Source organism: Excalfactoria chinensis, chromosome 2, assembly GCF_039878825.1.
Source record: "Excalfactoria chinensis isolate bCotChi1 chromosome 2, bCotChi1.hap2, whole genome shotgun sequence".
NCBI lineage: Eukaryota > Metazoa > Chordata > Aves > Galliformes > Phasianidae > Excalfactoria > Excalfactoria chinensis.
This window is the reverse complement of record NC_092826.1, coordinates 33,318,195-33,339,610: the sequence shown is the minus strand read 5'-3', so window position 1 is coordinate 33,339,610 and position 21,416 is coordinate 33,318,195. Positions and strand designations below refer to the sequence as shown.

The 21,416-nt window shown below is 39.8% G+C and overlaps 1 protein-coding gene and 1 long non-coding RNA gene across 3 annotated transcripts in view; one reads left to right on the top strand and one right to left on the bottom strand.

Annotated features, from left to right (window-relative positions):
- The window catches only part of CYP7B1 (cytochrome P450 family 7 subfamily B member 1), a 124,748-nt gene continuing 103,332 nt past the window's right edge, over positions 1-21,416 (bottom strand). Inside the window, exons 3-6 of the mRNA XM_072328893.1 lie at positions 15,854-16,450; positions 15,184-15,390; positions 8,730-8,908; positions 1-4,708 (exon numbers count right to left, since the gene is read on the bottom strand). Of these exons, the coding sequence (XP_072184994.1) occupies positions 4,412-4,708; positions 8,730-8,908; positions 15,184-15,390; positions 15,854-16,450 (1,280 nt within the window). The 3' untranslated portion in view covers positions 1-4,411. The remainder of the gene's footprint in view (positions 4,709-8,729; positions 8,909-15,183; positions 15,391-15,853; positions 16,451-21,416) is intronic.
- On the top strand, positions 12,876-21,101 carry LOC140248272 (uncharacterized). 2 transcript variants are annotated; one of them, XR_011902821.1, is made up of 4 exons: positions 12,876-13,473; positions 14,456-14,642; positions 20,491-20,644; positions 20,731-21,101. It is a non-coding gene; the product is annotated as an uncharacterized lncRNA (long non-coding RNA). The 2 variants fall into 2 exon arrangements; XR_011902820.1 differs by having other exon boundaries at positions 20,491-21,101.

The following is a 21,416-nucleotide window of genomic DNA, read 5'->3' as shown; positions in this document are numbered from 1 at the left end:
AAAAATCAACACAGACACTCATTCAGTAGTAAAATAGATACATTTTTATGTGTTCTTGAAATACAAAAATCACTTCAGTTGTTAGATTACTAAAATAATGAAGTTTCATTCTTGCTTAGAAATTCACAACGTATCTCATTTGACCTAAGAGCCTTAATGATGGAGATTAACTATTAGAGTAAAGCCTAACTACTGTCCATCTATATACAAAATGTCAGTTTTGGCAATTAAGAGCAATTCACAATCTTCTGAATGACAGAAAGTTCAATGACAATGACGTAAAAGATCATTTATAATTCTACAAGAGAAATTTACAGATCAGCCATCACTCAAAACCAAAATAAAATAAAATAAAGAAGGAAAAGAAGTGCAACACCAAAAACAGTGACATGCATAACACTCTACTCTTACACTCTGACATGGTTTTAGATTATTACGTTATGATGTATTGGCAGAGATGTGAAAGTCAAACTTGCAAAGAGGTGCACATAGAGCAGCACGATCCTTTGAGACACAGGGCAGGTTAGTGTGTTGGTGGTGGGTCACAGCAACAGTGCACGGTGGTGCAGAACAAAGTGTAAACTAAAAGAATAGTGGCAAATAAAATGACATTTCAGCATTTGCATTAGCTTATGATGAATTCACCTTCCTGAACAGGTGCTACAAATGGGAGATGCTGATTTAATAAACCTATTGTATGTCAGAAGACTAGTTTTTTTCCCCTTTAACAGCAGATGACTGTATAAATATAACTGTATGCAGTGATAGCCTATAACTGGAGACCAGTACAGACCAGCACAGTTACTTGTAACGCTTAGGAGAGGGCTCCTTATGTCCCCCAAGGCAGAGTGGAAGCAGGCCTGGCTTAGCAGAGTCCTCTGGCTGGTCCCACTGGTCAGCAGTGAGGCCAGCCCTGTATGGCTGACAAGTGACCACCTGCCAATGCAGCTACTGAAGGTTTCTACATCAGTGGTTTAGTCATCACAATGCCTGAGTAACCAGCAACAAGCTGGTGCCTTCTGGGTGCTGCAACCAAACACACAAAGCTGGACCTCTCCCTGGGCAGAACACTCTGGCCATCTTGGCTCCAGGGATGCTGCAGACCTGTCCTGCTTTGCTGCTTAAAAACCAGGAATACCAACACCACAGAGCTTGTTCCCTGCTCCAAGGAGACCAAGCTCCTCCCGGTCAGCCATCTGCTGACTCATTGGGTCACTGCTCAGCTGCAGAGTATGTGAACCAGCAGGATGACCAGGCTTAATTTTTCCTTTCTCCTGCTCTAGCACTCCAACTTTAAAACAATGAGCCTTACTATGCCTGCCAAGGAATGCAGGTCCCACCTCAGTGTCGCACTGCTTGCTAGCAAAAGCCATCCATCGGGAGCGTGGATTCCCAGGGACACAGCTCCAGGATGAACTGGGCAGGCCTTGTACATTTCACACCACAAAAACCCTGTCCTCCTGTGTGCTGTGAGGTGTGGTCTCCAGCTCCGAGGCACAGCTTCTGAGTGCTCTCATAGAGCTTTCCTTCATCCCCTGGAAAGACTTTGATACCATGTTTCTTTCTTTTTTCTTTCTTATTTTAATGAAAAAGCGATCCCTGCAGCTTTAATTCGCTGGTTTAGAAACAATCCAGACCTCCTTTTAATTCCAAGACAGATACTGTACAAACTGATTAGCAATTAATCTGAAATTACTAATGATTTGCATGTACTTCTGGCACAAAAGTGTCCCACTAAATTATGCAGCAGCCTGTGATATACTAATTCAAAATCCTAACAATAGATTACCATTACAAGAAAAGAAAAAAGTCTTATTTTAAAACAAATACCTACTGTTATTTCTGCAGTTGCTTCAGGTTTGTTTCAAAGCTGGATGCCAAAGAAAGATTTATCCTAGCTGTGGCATGAGGCATTCCACAGCTTACATTTAAACAATAATGTAATACAGTCAACAGTGTAATGACATCAGCGTTTCCTCTCTCAATAAAATAGGCTTTAATGTCCAAACTGGATTGTGAGCTATGGCCAAGTACAGAATAGCTCCTACTGAGTAAGTACAGCAGTAAGTAACCTGAGTGCAAGAATCTCTCCATAAAAACAAATTTTATTCTGTGACAAAAAGCAATAATCAGCTTCTGGTGTTGATTAAATGTTGAAGCAAAGTTAAGGCATTTAATCAGCTGCAAAGCCCATTTAATGTAGCTGTTACTCCAACACTGCAGACACTGTTGATATTATATATGAAGAGAAAATATTCATTCAATGCATCTCACAAAAACACAATTTCCTACTCAGAGGATTTGGAATGTGGCTGTGCCAATGTCTAAAAGCCTTTCTATTGGTGTTTATTTAGGATATGTGCTTTACATGAATAACAAAACAGTCTTCTACACAAGTAACAACAAATAATACTAAACCTTAGCATGAACGTAGCGGTTTCCATCCATAGGCTATCAAGTGCTCATGAGACAAGTAAAGTTTCTGATTTTGGAAGTCGTGCAAGATTGAGGCACAAGAGATTTCAGCTGCATATTCTCAAAATGAACCAGTGGCTCTGATGCTCTACTGGGAAAAGATAAGTCCAGCTGAAGCTTGCAGAACTTTGTGTCTTCTGTATAGTGTCAGGCAATTTTTTTGGGCATCATTAACTCTGTCAGAGCAGGATACTCTGAAACACAGGAATGCAGACAATGAAATCCTTGAGAAAAATAATCTTTTAAATGCTTTGCTCTACACTCACTGAGAAATTTCTACAACGCAGCTGGATACACCAACTCCAGATGAGCCAGCAGTTCATCCAGCAGTGTCCAGACAAAGGTAACAGTTCTGTGGTTGTTTAGTTACTTATCAAGTTGCAAATTCTGGCACAGAATAGATTAAGGGTTTACTGCACAAACTAACCTGCACTTGAAGCAATTATTCATCTTCCTTTCATTCTGATGTCTATGTATGAAGACGGGACATTTGGGAGTATCACATAGAGCAATGTTATTCATCAGCTGGCAATCTGGGTGGGACTTAGGTTGGTGTATCTCAAACAGAATTTTTGGGGAACACAACGCAAGGCCAACAAACGTGGCTGGTCTTCCATTAGGGTTATGTTCATGGTAAATGGAGACTGGACAGCCTCCATCCTCCTCCATCTGTAAAGTGAGAGAGGATCTCACTAGAAAGAGACAGGGTCTAAAATTTTATATTCTGCATGCTGTGCAGCAAAAAGAATTAATGTTTGAAGCAGGATCACCCAGTGGAGCAGGTTGTGCAGCCCACCTACAGTCAACTATACTGTGTCAACCTGGTGTTTTCACTTGCTCAGATTTCAGCCATAAAGAGCCTGTTTTCCATCTTGCAGAGAGATAATTTTGTTTCCAAACAGAGGTCACACTAGTCTGCCTGTACACAGCTTAGATACATTAAAATACTATTAGAAAGCAGTTTTAGACACCACACTTGTCCTTGAAGCCCTCTCATTCTTTTGCCTTTTTGGAGAAACTAACAAACACAATAAATTGTCAAACACAACACACAGATATGCTACTAGTAAAACAGTAAGACAAACTTTTGAGATGATGGAATCATTTCAAATAGGCTCATAAATTTTCTCCCTGAAGAGTATACTTTTTTTGGCTCAAAAACCCAAACATAATTTAAGCTTGATCCAGAACCTATTAAGATCAACAGAACCTCCCCTCTGACTTAATTGGCTACAGGAAAAATCACAAATTTTGCAAATCACCCCCACTCCATATAGCTTCCATTACATCTTCCAGATAAGGACTAAGACACTCATAAAAGGCAACAGTAAACACAAAATTAGAATAATTTTCTCTAAAAAATCATTTCACCTTGTAGAAATAACACCACACCCCCCCCCCCCCCCCCCCATTTCTCACTATTATTTTTCTACAAGCAGATGCAGTCATGCTTCCTGATGATGGCTGGCTTCTCAATCCAACAAGGGGGAACTGCAGGGCACAGTGAAGGTAGAAAGTCTTTTGGCTCTATCAATGTGCCTGCCGTGTATCTGGACTGCCAGATTTCTGAAGAGTTTGAGTGTTTCCCTATATGTGACTACTGAGCCCATTTCCAATATGGTGGCCTGGATTCAGCTTGACATCATCTTCCCCCAAGCCCTACTCAACTCAAGGCCAAGAGTATGGGGATCCTTCACTTTGGGATGGTTTACTCAGCCAAGTTCTTGTCATCTCATCTCAGCGAAACATGGGCAGGACAAACAGAGTTTATGTCCCTGTGTCTGTCACCTACCTCCAGCCCAAGGACTATTTTCCTTAGAAAAAAAAAAAGGAAGGAGGTGAAAGAAGAGAGGGTAAAAGCAAACATTCCAAAAATACAAAGCTGAGTGAGGAAACAGCAAACACTAAGATTAGTAGAAGGCACAGAGGCAACCGCTCAATTTCTTAAGGACCTCAGCTTGTAACGAAAGGCTATATCAGTGTCTGGCAGGAGGATACCAAGGCCCATACGACCGTTATCAAGTCTGACAGCTTTGTTTTCCCCTAGTTCTACATCAAAATGAGCCAAAAGTAGGAAAAGAAACATCTTCATCTCATTCATCGCGAGGAACCTCCCTGGACACATGCTGATCCCAGAACCAAAGGGCATTAGGAAATACTTCAGTTTTCTTCCTGCCTTGTAGAATGCAGTCTTCTTCTTGCCATTCTCTATGTAACGATCAAACTTGTACTCCTGAAAATTAAAGAGAAAGAGTGAGCGAGAGGTATCTAACAAAACAGTTGCATGAGTGGCTTTGTTTGCATGTCAGTGATGCTTCTTAAACCCAAAAAATAAGATAAAGAGGAAGACAAGGAGCTGACAGCTTTTCCTTTTCAGCTGGTTCCCTCAAGTTTCATTAACCCACTTTTGCTTCCCTGCAAAGAAGACTACTTAAATCCACTTACTTAGCTCAGCCCTTTTACATCAAGCTCCTTCAGATTCCATGTCTCATTCACTAGAGTGTCTGGCCTGTATTGATTGCAATTAGATTTTGACTGCTTTGTAGCAGGGACAATGAACCTTAGTGAAAGGACAATTTCTTGTAAAGCATCATAGGCGCTTGGTGTGGTACATACATCATGAATAAGGATAATCCACAAATGCTTATGCGTTGCACTGAACCTGTTCTTGCAAGGTAAAGCAAAATCCATCCTTTTTTTTATTTTTATTTTTATTTTTATTTTTATTTTTATTTTTATTTTTATTTTTATTTTTATTTTTATTTTTATTTTTATTTTTATTTTTATTTTTATTTTTAATTATTTTTTTCTTTTTGCTCCCAGTGATGCACATTATTTAAAAAGCAGACCCTGTATTTTGCAGCCAGTTTTCCCTTCAGGTGGGGTTGCTACTTAATTTGCCACACCTGACCTTCACATGGCTTGCTCCAGAAGCAGTGAGCAAAGCCAGGGACTGACCATTATAAAGAACGTGCTTTCAAGTGAGGCTTGAGGTTGGGGCTGTAACTTGCATTCCATAAATTGAACATCTTTCCGACTATTTTCCAGCAGCAGGATCACTGTTAAGAGATAATTCATGTTTTTGAATGAAGGAGATCTGGCACCCTCACTCAGTCAACGGCAAATTAACCACTTACAAAATCCTCCTGCATGCTTTGAATAAAAATGACAGACACTTCTTGCTTATGGTCACTCATTAGCATTTGTCCTGCTTTGCATACATCTGCTATAGCAGCAGCCATTTGGAGCTGGCTGGGAACAAGTCAGTCAGACAGAAACCACCTCAACTGATTAAAAAAACCCAAATAACACAATGATAAAACACACTGATACTGATCTACCCATTAGATTAACAGCTCTGGAAACCACACATTGAGGGTCTGGTTGTCAAGAAAAACAGCAGCAGGGGAACTGGCCTATGAGAAAGGGCAAGCGAAAGGGAGGGGATACAACTTTGGATGTTGATGACCAGGAGCCTTTTTCTCTAAATGGCAAGGGCCTGAATTTCCCACAGGGCTAAAGTGTTTTCACTGGGAAATACTTCTTTTTAGTATTTGTGAAAGGAAGCATATATACATATTTATTTGTCTAAATTACTGCATCATCTGAAGGAGCACAGTAACAAGTGAAAGCCCAGAATACCCCCTCTTCCTTAAAAAAGAATCCCTTCCTGAAATACAGATCCCAGTAATGTAAAAAAGCACTGTCAGACAGGAATTGTAACTGCCTGAAAAGGAAAATGAAACAGAAAAAAACAAAGCTCTTCACAGTAGTATTTCCACAGGATACATTCCTGGTGTTGGGAACTACTGGGAACTGAGGTATTGCACACATAAGCATAATGGGCCAAGCCTCACTGCTTTCTTGCAATCCCAAGATCTACTTGAAAACTGTAGCTAATTTTATCAAAAAATAATGTGCTGTGTAAGGAACTGGAAGAGCAGAAAACATGAGAGCTACCAAACTCAGGCTTGTGTTGTTGGGGCCACTAGGCTGTGATAATTTTTACAGAGCCTGTGAGCTTGCTTTTAAAGAAAGGCTGTGGTTTTTTTTTGACAACAAAGGGGATTCCAGCCATGCATGAGGACTTCTTGGAAGGGAGACTGGGAATCATGGTGAGGAAAATGTGAAGAAACTGGAAATAACGTTTTCTGTGAATGGTCTGCTCACTGTATTAGGAAAACGGAGGAATCTCCTGTGACTGATATAAGTTTCACTGTCATGCCCTGTATTTAGCTTTGTTTGGGAAGCCACCATGTAGGGTTTCCTGCAAGATTTCCTTTCCTTTCATTCTAGGGAAATTGCAGAGCTCCGTTTACTGAGCTCTGTAACTTAACTGTGCTATGATTTGGAGGTTTACTTATCCACTTTACAAAAATGGACTCATTTATTTAGACTTTGAGTGGAGAAAGAGGTCAACAATATATGCTTACACATATACAATATGGTGCCAAAGCAGAAGATAACTTGATAGCTCTTAAATTTATGTATCCAGGAGAAAAGCATTGCTACAAAATTATCTCGTCAAGCTGCCTGTTTTCCCAGGAAAGTTTTCCCTAAATACATGACAAGCTCAAGACTGCACCTTTCAAAAAATTCATTCTCCATTTCTATCTGATCCTCAGTAGTTATTGTTGAAAGCACACTGCATATTTTAAGAACTAAACAGAACAGTGATTTCCCCACTTTTCAAGTGGGCCCATGTGCTGAAATCAATGTACTGCAATGTGTGGATTGCTCATTCACTATCAGAAAGATAAAATATATGAACTAAAGCTGTACTGTGAAAGCTGAGCAGAACTGATACCAAGCAGATATATTCAAGGAATGGAAATATGGTAATGTATTCTTGCAATTATTGAATAAGGGAGGGGCACAGCTACCACTCTGATGCTTTAGTCTAGGACCTAAACAAACAGATGGACTTTTGACAAATCAATAATGTTCTCCAAAATAAAGTGTTAAGAATAAAATGAGGAAAAGCTTATTTGTTAGCTGTGACTTTTTAAGGATAGAAGTATTAATTAACTATTTGCCAATACATGATTATTTTTTAAAAACACTGATTTTCTCAGCAGTCTTTGTCTTCATTTTGGGTGGGAGCAGACAGCGGGGTCCTACTGGATATTATTCCCATTTTCATGGCTCTTATGATTATACCTCTCTCTACATTCTGCTCCTTCTAACTCCAACACACACCACAACTTCCCTCTGTCTCTGGCAGGGTTCCTGCACAGCAGAATGCTGCCCTTCACCAACAAGCCATCTGAATCTCATCCTTCCTCTGCAACCCCACGTACACATCTTTATCTGAAACTCTCCAAAAGAAGAGCATTGGGGAGCAGTGCCTCTAAGATAGGTTTTCTATGAACATGTAAACATGCCCAAACATGGAAATCAGTATGGTAGAGAGATGGCTGTTTGCTTAGGGAAAGGGGGATGAGGAGTGATTCAGGAAAAGCTCCTATCCGTAATGCTGAAAAGAACCGACTACAGACAGCCTCACTTCCTACGCGGCACCCTGGACCACGGACAGCGACCGAGTGGAATAACCTACTGCAGACTCAGACTATTTAATTTGCATGCAGGTGGTGAACTTCTGAAGCCATATTAAGGCTGAGGCAGGGTGGATTAATTTCGAGTCTTTGATATTCATTAACTTGAGCGTTGGAGAAAAATACAAGGAGATGACACAATTACCCTCGGAGCTTCGCTGTGGAGCAACAGCTTTACAGTCTCAAGTTCACAATGCTATACTAATTGATCGAGAAGGGGTGAATCCCTATGAAGAGAGGTGAAAAAGCATAAGGCTTAAGTAAGTCACTGCTATTATAGGGCTTCAGAGAGTCAATGATGCTTTGGGGGCACTTAGCTAAATGGCCCACATTATTTGCTATTTAAACCACCTTCTATTATTCAGCCCTCCTTGGGTATCAAATGATCCACTGACAAACAAAACCCACATTTAGCCTAAAGTTTATGGTAGTCAATGTGCAATTGTCAATTCCTTTGAAAGCAGTAGCAGTCAGTCTCATCACCATATTTCTCTCTTCAGGCCATGAATCTTTTGACCTGTAGGGCCCTTGAAAATACATCTGAAAGTCAGAAGATTTGTTCCACAAGAAGGAACAGCAGGAAAAAAAAAAAAAAAAAAAAAAAGGAAAAAAAAGAAACAACAAAAAAACCCTAACACAAAAGGCCTGGCTGCTGCAATGTGCCTGAAGTAGGAAGAGCAGCACCAGCTGAGCGTTTACCTTAGGATCTTCATAGACCTCAGGGTCCATGTGTAAAATCTGAGGGTAAAGGGCTATCCAGTCTCCTTTCCTCAAACTGACTTCCTGATCTCCTTCGAGCTTCAGAACAAAATCCTCCTGGCTGATGCGAATGTTCATGGAAGATGAGCACATCCGTAAACTCTCGTTTAAGGCGCTCTCTGTGATTAAACAAAAGCGGAGGGGGGGAAGCATCAGAAATATGGGAGATGACTGCAAGTTATACATGGCTGCAGCTGCTGCATCTCGACAGGTTTAGTAGGGCAGGCTAAAGGAGGGGGGGGAAAAAAAAGGAAAAAAAACACAAACCACAAACAAAACAAAACATGAACCAGACACCAAGAGAAGGTACTAAACAGTCCCGCAGGGCGGGGGCTGCGGCTCTGAGCACTGCGATGTGATTCTCACTGATGGTTCTGAGAAACTGTGTCGGCTGGAGGCAGCCCTGGATTTTGGGTGGAAAGTCATTATTCAGGCACCATGTTGAAAACAACACAATCAGAAGACATGAATGCTTTATGCATTTCCTTTCATTTTGGAGCTTGAGAGCAAACACCAACGAAAGCATCCACTGAGCTATTCAGCTTGTCTTTCAGAAGCTGATGGGTGTAGAGGTACAACTACATGCTAGAAAAAACACTTTGCTTGTTAGTCTGAGGATTTTTAAATTTATTTGCTTTGTTTTCAGTGAGCCACATTGCCAAATGGTAGCATCTCTTATGGTCAAAGAGAATGAAAGCAATTCATTATCTTCCTGTGAGTTTTAAGAGAGAAAGACACTTTTAATTGTCAAAGAGAAAACAAAACACAGCCCTTTCAATACAGGGGAAGCTCAGTTTCTGTCTCCACCATCACATCCTGGAAGGCTCCAGAAGCTGAATGTCCTTGCTTTCCCAGTGGCCTTCACCTTTTGCTCCTAGCACGACAGATTTTATGGCTAATTTCCGGCAATTTATCCTGGCAGTTTGAGGAGGAATTCCTTTGGGAATAATATGCATAATTTGCATAAATCATTCTGATAGCATGTATATCAGCATGTAGCTCCTGTCTAAGGCTGCATCTCTCACTTAGTAATCAAAACTGACTATTTTTCCACCAGTGTGTATGGGTGCTGTTATATGTGACTTGATTCTTTCTAATCGTTAGCGTGAAAAACAGCCTAAAACTGGGTTCCATTTTCTCATAACAATCCATTTGTGCCCATTTTTATGTTTGGGGATATCAAATAAGCCTTTCCTAAGCATTCACCAAGGCGCTGTAACTGCTGCACCCGAAAGGTTAGTTTATTAGAGACAGGAGCTACCCAGTGTAGATGCAGCTGAAAAAAATAATAACAAATGCTCTTTCACTAAAAATTAAATCTGGTGCAGCATGCATAGCAAATAAAGTGGCCCTGGATGCTTTCTTGCAAGAGGTTTTTCCTTAAGCATGCATTTGTCTAAAGAAATGAGGCTGCGGTCAGCTTTGTGTGGCCAGCACCGTGATTCAATGTGACGTACAGTGAGTCTGTGCATATTCTTTTGGACTGCCTTCGTTACTATAATCAGGCAGAGTCAAATCGGCTTGTTGGTGACGAAGCCAGAGAAGAACCCTGGTTCCAGAATATGGCCTCTACTGCGAATAGCCACAAGGCACCTGACACGATAGATTTCAACTGGCAGTGCTCTGGCAACAAAACTTTGCATGGTACAAAGGAAGGGTCCAGCCTCCACTCCCAGGCTGCCCTCAGCCTTCAAAACGCACAGCTCGGAACGCCGTGATTTTGGAAACGGCGGCGACACATACGGCAACACCATTCACCCAGGAAATCAAATGGGGTGGGGGAGGTGGGAAGAGCAAAAAAGGAAAATAATTATTCCAGCGCCACTGCGAAATAGCGGGTCTGTGTTTAACTCGACCAGCACTGCAGTCACATCCTATCGGGGGCTGTCTTCCCACAGAGCGCGGCAGTCGGTGCCCACCACCGGATCGCAGATGACAATCGGGCAGCATATCTTATGCAGAAGTTAATCACAATAATGGAGCACAAAGTGTGGCTTAGCGGTCAGATCGTAAATGACAAATCTGTTTTACCTTCCAGTACCAGTTATGTGTGGAAGGCGAGCTTGGCTCTAGCTCTGAGCGATCATGCCGATAATCATTAGATGACAAAAGTAATGAGTCACATTATGATCAACAAAGGAGGATGGAAGCTTATACGGGTTTGCAGGCAAACATTAAAAAAAGAGACAGTCAGCTTTCCCCAAATGCCGGGGCTATACATTGGGAGGAATGACAACTGCACAATAAAGCTGCAGCCTTTGCTTGCAGTTGTCATAGTTGAGCAGACACCAGCCATCGCCGCTGACAGACCAGCTGGGTAGCTTGGGAGGCCTTCCATTCTGCACCATGAGGTACAGTAAATTATCCAGCGTGGTAGAGCAACATCTGTTTCTGTGCTTGTGCCGAACAAACAAGGCAATTTAAAGCATACCAAGGGATAACCAAGCAGCAAATGAGCATGACCCTCATTTTTTTCCCCCTTCTTACACACATGAGATGCTAAACTTTGCCGTACACACACTACATAAAGAAGCCAGGCTGTTGTTTGATAAGGTGTTGTCAGAGAGATTTTACATATTTTCAAGAGAGAGAGAGAGAAATATCTCATAGTATTGTTATTCTTAGAATCCTCCCACTTCTCTCTTCATTCCTCTTATACTAAAGCTAGCACTCAGTCTCCAATTCATTCTAGATTTTTTTTTTAAACTGTTTCAATATACTTATAAATATTCAGTCTTTAAACCCTAATTTGCTATACTTAGTTCACATGCCTTCAAGCATTTGTCTTCCAATTTCCACTGAATAAATGCGTACTAATGAGAAATAGAGCAAGCTGCTGAGGCAAAGCTGGGTGACTTGAGCCTGGCCTGCCACCAGCTTGTGATAGGCAGGCAAATTGAGTTAAAATGAAAAGTCTTGTCAGCTGAAATACAACATGGTAGCCAAACAGCAAGCTGTCAATCATCCAGCCAAAACAAGGGACTGCAGGTAATAAAAGGTCACAGTGAATCATAAGTGCACTTGGCTTTCATAGGCAAGTTAATTTTAATTAAACATGATCTCGATCTGTAAATGTTTTATAAAACTTATTGTGCATAATGGATTGTTAATTTTACACTAACAGCAGGTAATAGGGTACTATAATTATTAGAGTGCATTATAGGAAAAAAGCGACTGGGTATGCAAATATTTGGGGGTGTCTCTAGTTCATGTGCACAGCGGTGTGCCCACACGCACGACAACTGGAAACAACTACATCTGTATCTTCCTAAGAATTACATGGTACTGCCCAGCTGCCTCCAGGAAAAATGTATTTATTTACCTCAACCCAAACAACAATTTTAATGCTTATCGCTTGTGTTACAGTTACACACTCCACATCAGCTCTTTCGGGGTTTCTGCCATTTTGTCTATACAAAATGATTTTTCAAGCTGTGCTTTTTCATTTATTTATTTATTTATTTATTTTTTGCAGGAAATCTCTGGGATTCAGCAGTGACCTGGGGCAAGAATGCTTCACCATATAAATGAATGGACTAATACTGAACAAACAAACTGACTAAACATGCCTAGCGTTACACATGCACTAAGTATTTTTCTACTCTACCCTTTGCATTTCCATTTTAACCATAAAACCCAACAGACCGTTCTCATGTATCGTTTACCATATTAGAGCTCCATTGTGAGTCATAATGACTAATAATGTATGTTACTCTGTGCACACAAGCACGCGTGTTTTGGTTGCTGGAAAAGTCTCAAGCAGACAACACGAAGTGTGCTGCCCCAGAAATGCCATCGAAAGAAAATAACCAGGGCCACAATGTGTGACAAGAGGATTGAAAGCTTTTTATTTTTAAATCACATACCTGTGTTTTGAATTTAGAAGTAAATCGGGACATGTCATTCCCTAGACCCAACAAAAGTTTGGCACAATAACAAAAATGCCTATCGGAAAGGCTTTTTAGCAATTCCTGCTTGCTCCCCATAGCATGAGGAATCCAAAAAAAGGCTCTTGTTACAGTAGGCCAAAAAGAGGACAGGGAATCAGAACGCTTAAAACAGGAGAAAGAGATGACAAGGTGATAAATAGACAAGAACCCCACCTGGCTGCCTTACCCAGGAGCAGGGACACAAATTCCCATTTTTCTGTGCTGCAGGTCAGTACAGGGGGAGAGGGAGGAGGACAGGCTCCTTCTCACATGCTGTGGCCAGAAAGCTGTAGCTATTCCAAGTGCGGGTATGGTTGGCCCATGGATTTCTCCACGCAGCTGCCAGTGGAGATGGGGAATTCTTGCTGCACAAGCAATGAAAATTTGAACCTTTGTTCCTTCTATACATTTACTAAGAAAACATCCTTTTCTCCTCTCCACTGAAGCATGAATTTAATTCTCTTATGGTACAGTTTTTTTTTTCTATATTATTATTTTATGAGACAGTATCCAGCCCTTTACGACTTAAGTGCCAGAAGAACTGAAATCAAGCTCCTTTACATACCACATTATGTTTAACACCATTATAAAATTTAATAAAAGCATAACTTGAATACTACAAAGTAAGATGTAGCATTTTCCTCTTAACATGTATATCAATGATACCGAGAGATTTGACAGTTTCAAGGAGCTGCAAGAGGATGACACAGTCAATATTGGAAATGGTTTATCCCATTTTTCACCAGGTGATTTTAGTGAGTTCTGTGCTTTTATTTTCCTTATTCCCTCACTTTTGGGGCGCTTCTGTTTTTCCTTTACTAATTCCACCTCTTTCTCCAATTAGAAAATAAATTTTGTCTTGATCACCATAGGAAAAATTTCTTCTCAGAAAGCATGGTGAGGCATTGGAAAAGGCTGCTCAGGGAGATGGAGCAGTCACCAAACCCGAAGGTTTTGAAGAAAAGGGCAGATGTGGCACTTAGAGACATGGTTTAGTGATCACAGTGGGGATGGGCTGACAGTTCCACAAGATGATCTCAGAGGTCTTTTCTAACATTTATGAATCTATGATTTTGTGATCTTGATGCTTGGCAACTTTTCTTCTGTGTTATCTTTTGGTGGATGCTAACTCAGATGTGAAACAATTTTACTTGTGTTCCTATGTTACACGAATTTCTCAGAATGTCATGTTACTCTTGTTATTGGATATCTTCCCATCATCAAAAGCCTTCTTCATCAACTACAGATAAATCTGCATAAAAAAGAGCTGTAACTCCAGATGAAACCAACTTACTAGAGCCACGCTATCGCTATATATAGTTAACAATAATGCTTTAATAAAAAGTAGCTGAATCAAACTCAATTTCTGTGCTATGAGAGACAACTGAAATTGAACCACATGCTCTCAGTATATGCCATACTGGAGAATGGCAACCTTTATGTAGATGCTCACCAGATGCACTGACCCAATACTGCTTCACCACCCCATCCATCACAGCTTCATTTTAGAGCAGACTACCAGGTCAGGACAGGAGCTACCAAAACACATAGTGCTGAGCTCAGCTTTATTAGGGGATTGCTGTGAGTATCTAAAACAAAAGGGATATTCACCCTTTATGCCTTTATACAGCTCTTGTCTATGCTGATACCACTACCTATGGGGATTTTCAGATGCTTTCAAGCTAGGCTGCTCCCTGCTACACACACCTATGAATACTTCCTTCTCTCCTCCCCCAGGCTAATTTCAGCATTCATCTGACCATTGTCTGTGCACTATGAAGTGAAGTGAAACCACAGGGCCCTGAAGGCTCATCCAACCCCAGAACACAACTTCCCACCGTGACTGGCCAGAGTCCTCCTGCGAGCCACTGATCTACAACTGGAAGACCTGGATCTCCCTTGGAGCTCTCTGTTTTGAATCAAGGTACTGCTTTCAGTACTGAAAATGCCATTTCTCATCTGGAAAGCTTTAGTTCTTCTCTTTAGTTCAGAGGCATAGCTATGCTGAAGCCTGCTTTAGAACTCTTTTTATCGTGTTAAGGAGAGAAAAAGAAAGAAACCGCTTGTGAAAAAATTACATTTCCAGTTTAAATGCATTACCCTACTTTAATTTCAGAAACGGGTCTTTCTTGGCAGTACCACGCTGAAGTATTTGAAATGCATTAACACTTCGGCAGATGCTCAGAATCAAGCAACTTAATAGGCATCAACTTTTTTCAAATAATTGCAAAGCTTCGATTTAGCCTTTTGCATACCTTGCATAGTTAATTACCTAGGCTTTAATGTTTACATGCAATGAGAGTATCTACAGCTATAAACTACATAATTTATAATTGATGTAAATGGGTGTTATTATGTCAATTAGGCAGCTGTGTCCTCCACCTTCTCAGTAAACAGAAATGAGTGATAAACCCGGTTTGCAGGGAGAGACCCTCTTCTCTTGCTAACAGATAAAAATAAATTACCCAGGTAGACCAGGTTGTCCAATTGTTCTCTGGTGAGGTGGATGTTATACGTGGGCCCTCTCTTCTGACCTGTTGACTGTAGCAAATGGTCAATCTCGTCACGCACCGCTGCGAGAGCTTCTGGGTGCCGCAGCAGATAATACATGGCCCAGAATGTAGCTGGAATCGTGTTTCCCACAGAGGCCCACAGGAAGGCAAAATGATGTGCTGGGAGAAAATAAGTGAAAAGGAAGATTAATAGCGTTTATTACACTGATTAGATTTGCAGTGTGCTAATTAAAAGATGTTAGGACACAGACCCAGCCAAGGATCAGTGAATGCTAATGAGGACCAATAGGCTTCTGAAGTCTAATTTTCTGCTTAATGAGAATAGTTTGAAATGTAATGTCGGGGGGGTGGGGGGAATAAGGGGAGTAAATGCAGCTCAGTTATAATCTTTCTCATTATCACCATTAAGTATCTTGTTTTACCACCTCAGCACAAAAAAAAAAAAAAAAAAAAAAAAAAAAAATCAATTATCATAGAGGGTTGTTTCAGAGTAAAACATTTTATCATTAGCCAATTAGAAAGAACATAAAAAAATTTCAAGGTCGCCATTTTGCCTTTTTATTTCAAAGGTCTATAGTAAATTATTTTATTTTAGACAAGCTATCATTCATAAGTTTCCTACCTGCTTTGTCATAATCTCCAAGCAGCTCATATTTCTCAAATATATCTTGTCTGGCTTGGACCACTTTTGACCCTCCCAGCCATTTTGTCATGTTCTGAAGTAAAAAATGATGTATAAGCTCCTTCCGAACCTTCTTGGTAGCTCCTAGCAACTCAATTGGTATGTTTGCAGCTAAATAGGGAAAGCTGGCATCAAACTTGATAAATTTGTCTCTGATTTCACTAATAACTTTGCGGCCATCTGCAGCAGGAACTCTTCCATATAGTGTTACAAAACTGGCTTCAAACATTACAGAGCAGCAGAATTTGTACATTTTTTCTGTTTCCCAATCTGTTGCTTGTGAGCATTTCCATTCAAATATATCCTGGAGATTTTTCATCATGTGGTCAGAAATTATTTCCAAAGGCTTGCCTTGTAGATACTGGTAGATTCTGTGCAGGTTTTCCTTGAGATCAGGGAATTTCACATTTGACAAGGCTGGGTAGTCAAAAGTTTTGGAAGCCATCTTATCAGCAAATTCATGGAACTCAAGTTGTTTGCTATTTCGGATGACGTAAACATATTGAAATGGGTCCATGATAAAGGTAATATATCTTCCTGAATAGAAAAGAAGAAAAATTAGAGAAATGTAGCTTTATATTCTGATGCTTTCAGAAGTAATAACTGAAAATAAGCACCATCAACATCTGGAAGAAGAACACCAAGAAAACTGTCAAAGAAAAGATCTGTGAAGAGATCTGCAAAGAAAAAAGAAAAAGAAAAGAAGAAAAAAAGAAAAAAGATCCAGCATATTGTATTTAAATTTGGAAAACACAATACTTTCTCTCCTTGAAAGGATTTCAACTGCATATAATTTCACAGCACTTCTAAAATCAGCATGAGGACACATTTCTATTGTGGACTGACCTACAGGTTTTGGCAACAATATGGCACTTTGGAACAAATCAGTTACTATCCTAGTACGATTTATGAAATGTAATGTAGGATCATAGCAGCATTTTGATTTATTATTTATTTATTATTATTATTAATAGCAGTAAGAGATTTCATATTTCATTTGCATAGAGGAGAGTGGATGAGGGAGGCTGAAGTGGAAAACTTGTTACCTAGGCAGATTTTCTTCAAGGAGATAGCATCTAGACTCAAAATCTGCTGTCAGTAGCTTTAACTGCAAGCTGTAAAAACCCAACATTTAAAGCCACATCTGTCTTTTCTTTTAATTTTGTCTCAGTTTCCCTGCTAAGAATTTACTCAGTATCAGTAAAATGACCACAATGGAATCTGACTTTGAAGCCCTGGCTTACAAAGGAGGATCTTGTTCTTACAGTGCTTTCCATTATGGGGTTCACACTGACCTGGCATGCTCATTCATTGAGCAAAGTGCACAGAAAACTTTCCAACCTTCTTGATGCACCTGAGGAACTGTACAGCAGGTCCTCCAGCTGTGAGTACTAAGGTACAGCACCGCAGTGGTACGATGCCTTTTGGAGTTGCCTATACCAGAACAAAAATCTAAAATTTCACCCAAATTTCAAGTCATGTAATAAAGGACGTTTTGGTGAACTATCATGAATGCAAACGCTAATACTCACAAAGCTCAACTAAATATTAACTCTTTATGGGCGATTCCCATGTTAAGTCTAAATTTAGAGCTCTTGATTCTTAACTTGCAGGGACAGGTGCATTAGGGAAAAAAGGTACCCATTAAAATGTGCACATTTTCTGTGACATATCCGAGCCATAAACCCAGAAAACATCAAAGCTTAGCATACTTACAGTCTAATTCTGTCTTACTAGAAGGACAAATCTCCTTTGATTTTAATGGGAACACTACATGCTTAACTGAAGGCCAAATTTGGCTCTGTGACAGATGTCCTGAGATAAAGTAGTCACTACCACTAAAAATGTCAACTAGTATCCATGGTTACCATGTAGTGATATTTGAATGATCATAGTTATTCCATATCCTGACTTGCACATACACACACTGCTCAGTGGCAAAGATGGGTGCGCTCTGGACATTCTTTGCAATAATAACCAGCTGGTGAATTTTTCATCCCATTTACATCCCCTGCAATCCCAGTGAAACAGTAAGGAAATGTGAGGGACAAACAGAGACAGAATTTGACTCCCTTCTTCTCAACAATGTGTGAAGGTTTCTGAGGTACTCATGGAGTTTGCTTTACTGTAACATAATAAACTACAGATATAAATCAGTTTTAAAGAGCAAGAAATCAGCCTGATAAAGTGATCCTCAATTCCCAGTCCTCTTCCCTGGACATTGCTTCCTTTCCAACACACATACGAATTTTTAGCCCCTTAATTTTTTTAACCCTTGCAGGATCCTCCCAAGCCTTTGCAAAGAGTCCCAGCACTGCTCTTCCTGCACTCCTCTCACCCCAGCTTTCTCACAATTGCACACTCTTCACTGAGGCCACCAGCTTTGTGATCAAAGCTTGGAAAGAATGCCCACTGGAGTGATTTTTAATAAATAGACTTGGAGTGTTATTAACCCTAAAGATGAAAGCTGGCTTCCTAACTTTGCGTTTACAGGGTAAACAATTTAAGTTAAGATTTTTAATTAATATTAATTTAAACCATCTGTCCACCATCTGCTTATTTCTGATGCAAAATATGAGTTTCTTTGTGATCTTTAATCAGACTCTTAGCAAACACACATCAATTCTTATCATTTTTAAGCAAGAAAATAATTTTCAGCAAATGGGTTTTCAGACAAACAAACTATTTTAGCAATAATTTTAAATCAAAACCCTCTCAACATTAGCACATACTTTGGAAAAGAAAATCTCTGACAAACAGAATAACACAGATCCTTATTTTTATTATTCTTCTCAGGTTTCTGGTAGCAAAAAATAAGTATGTACCAAAATATAATTCATTCTGTAGAATCAGCCTGGGCTCCAGACCATATCATTGCAAGTTGGTGATATATATAAACACACAAAACAAAACTTTGTTACTGTATTTATGCGGTGTCTCTGTAGTCAGAATAGTGGAACCCCTCTATAACAAAGGAAGCTTGTGTATGTACCTCACAGGGGATCTAATTTTAGATCTCTTTGTTAGAACAAGACTAAAATGTACAACTAATTAACTGCAGTGAGAAAGTTTTTGTTGCAAGAGGGCTTTTAGCCATTAACATCATGCCCTGCGCACAAATGCAGCACTGCAGGTTTGCCCCAGTGCCTTCCATCCAGTAAGAGACTGATGATAACTACAAAATCATGTCCCAGCATCTCCATTACCCTAAGCAGCCTTTGAGAACTTAACAGCAAACTACCAAAATTTCTGACCTCAATATACCATTTTGAGTTTTTTGAGCATCAATACTGCCATGAATTTTGTTTTTCAGATCATTTTGTTGAGGTCTCTTCCCACTTAATATCCCTAGTGGTGTCAAATACCAACAAATGCAAAGTTCTTCCTCAAGTTTCTTGTTACTCTGCAGTATTTTAAAATGCAGCTGCCTCCTCCCCTCCAGTGCCACTCCATTGCAGCTAATGCCAAGAACTACCTCTTGTCTTTTCTAAAACAATACAAAAATACTGATGCTCATGATTTTCCATCAGGGTAAATGACACATCAGGTAAATGACAGATCAGCCAAAAATGAAGGCATGCCACATGCTTTCCAAATTAGGGAGCTTTAAATATTGAACATATTTATAAAGAAACCACTGGGGACAAAGCCTGTCCTTGTTAGAATACAAAAAATTCCTTTGGCACAAAAAAGCAAGTATACTTGTCCATACAGAAACACCACAATGAAAATCCTGACAGTTTAAGTCACAGAGCTATTTTATTTAGTACAATAGAAACAAGTCAAAATAATAGATGTATACTTGTTTCTGTAAAAAGCCCTTTGAGTTATTTTAATACGGATACAGAAAATTTATACTCCTTGTCCAATCCTTCAGTTTGCATTACAACCGTGCCGCAAATAGCCTGGTTATCTCCATTTAGTTTATACACTCTCCTAGAAATAGAAGATTGATGTGGAAAATATGAAAATTGTCAACTTTGGTAAATCTGAGCACAGAAGCCAGTATTTGTATGATAGTTAAGAAATTACTCTAATAATGCATTCCGGAGCTTTTTAATGCTAATGATGAAAGACAAGCGTTTCATATGCCATATAATGATGGATGTTATTTCAGTAATGCTTGCAGCAGACTTCAGCTTTGTAAGTTCATGGAAATTACCTTTTGCCTAAGACAGAAAAATGTGGTATGTTACTGTAGGCGTGTCATGATTTAAAAGAAAAGAACTACTTATTAGCAGAATTTAAAAAGGCCACATGTGCTTAGCGAAAGCACCGAAAGACAGATTACTTTATTAAGATTTGAGCCAGACAGTTTCATAGATGGCGTTGCAGTGCCCACTGTCATTTCTAATAACACATCGGGAAAAGGAGACAAAGTTTAAAGACAGGAAACTGTGACAAAACTGCTTCGAGATTGTTAAGTTCTTACCTAGCTCCCTGCCTATGCTGCTGATCCTTAACAAGAAAGGCTGGGCCAGAAAGTACTGCCATCTAAAAACAACAGACTCGAGAGCTTTCTCTCTCATCCTTTCCTTCTTCTTTTCTTTTCTCTCCCTCTCTTTTCTTTTTTGAAGACTATCGCTTTTACGTAATCGTCCTCTTATTAGGAAGATTCTGCTGAACTGCTGACAATGATGTACAGTAGTGCTTCGCCGGTATGACGTTTGGGGAAAACGATTCTGCTGCACCACCACACAAAACCAATTAGAGAACTATTTTCTGCGACAGGTCAGGAATTTACATTGTTTCTCATAGAAAGATGTGCTTTTTAATTTCTTTATTAAGATGACATCCATGTCCCTTGCGACTTTTAGGTATGACAATCATTTGCTCATCACATGGGAAAGTACAATCAGCGAAATCGCATTACCGGTACGGGGCAATGCCAGAAACTCCAAGCATCGTTCCACATTTTCCAAATGAACTAGTTTGAGAACCAATAATTAGAACAATACATATTGATAGGATTTGTTGACAGGACCTGTAGTCACTCACCAGGGGGGTAATGCAGTGATAGTACATACACAGCCGGCTACGTTATGTCTGCTGAACATACAAACATCATCTTTGTCAAATCACAGAGATGTACAGAAAGCCTGTACGTCTCAATATCAAGACAAGATACAAGCTACTAACTAGCTTCGTCTTCCTTTCTGAGTTGTGGCTGACAAGCTGCTTCTGCTTAGTGAAGTCCTGATGGTCAGTATTTTTAGACTGGAAAAAAGAGAAGCCAAGATAGCATCTCTGATACGACCAATTCGCAGAATCAAAGATTTCTCTGTATAAGGTTGAAACAACATCCATAACTCACTCTGTTTGCTTTAACCTGTTTCAACGAAGGTTTCCTCAGAACACCTAAACATAGGGAGATTAGTAGAAAAGGAATTTCGTTTACTGTGCAAACAAATTTGTTAAACTAAATTGCATCCACAGATTGCTTAAAGACACAAATTCCGAAATAAAAAATAAACAAAACAGTACAAATAAATATTTAATCAAA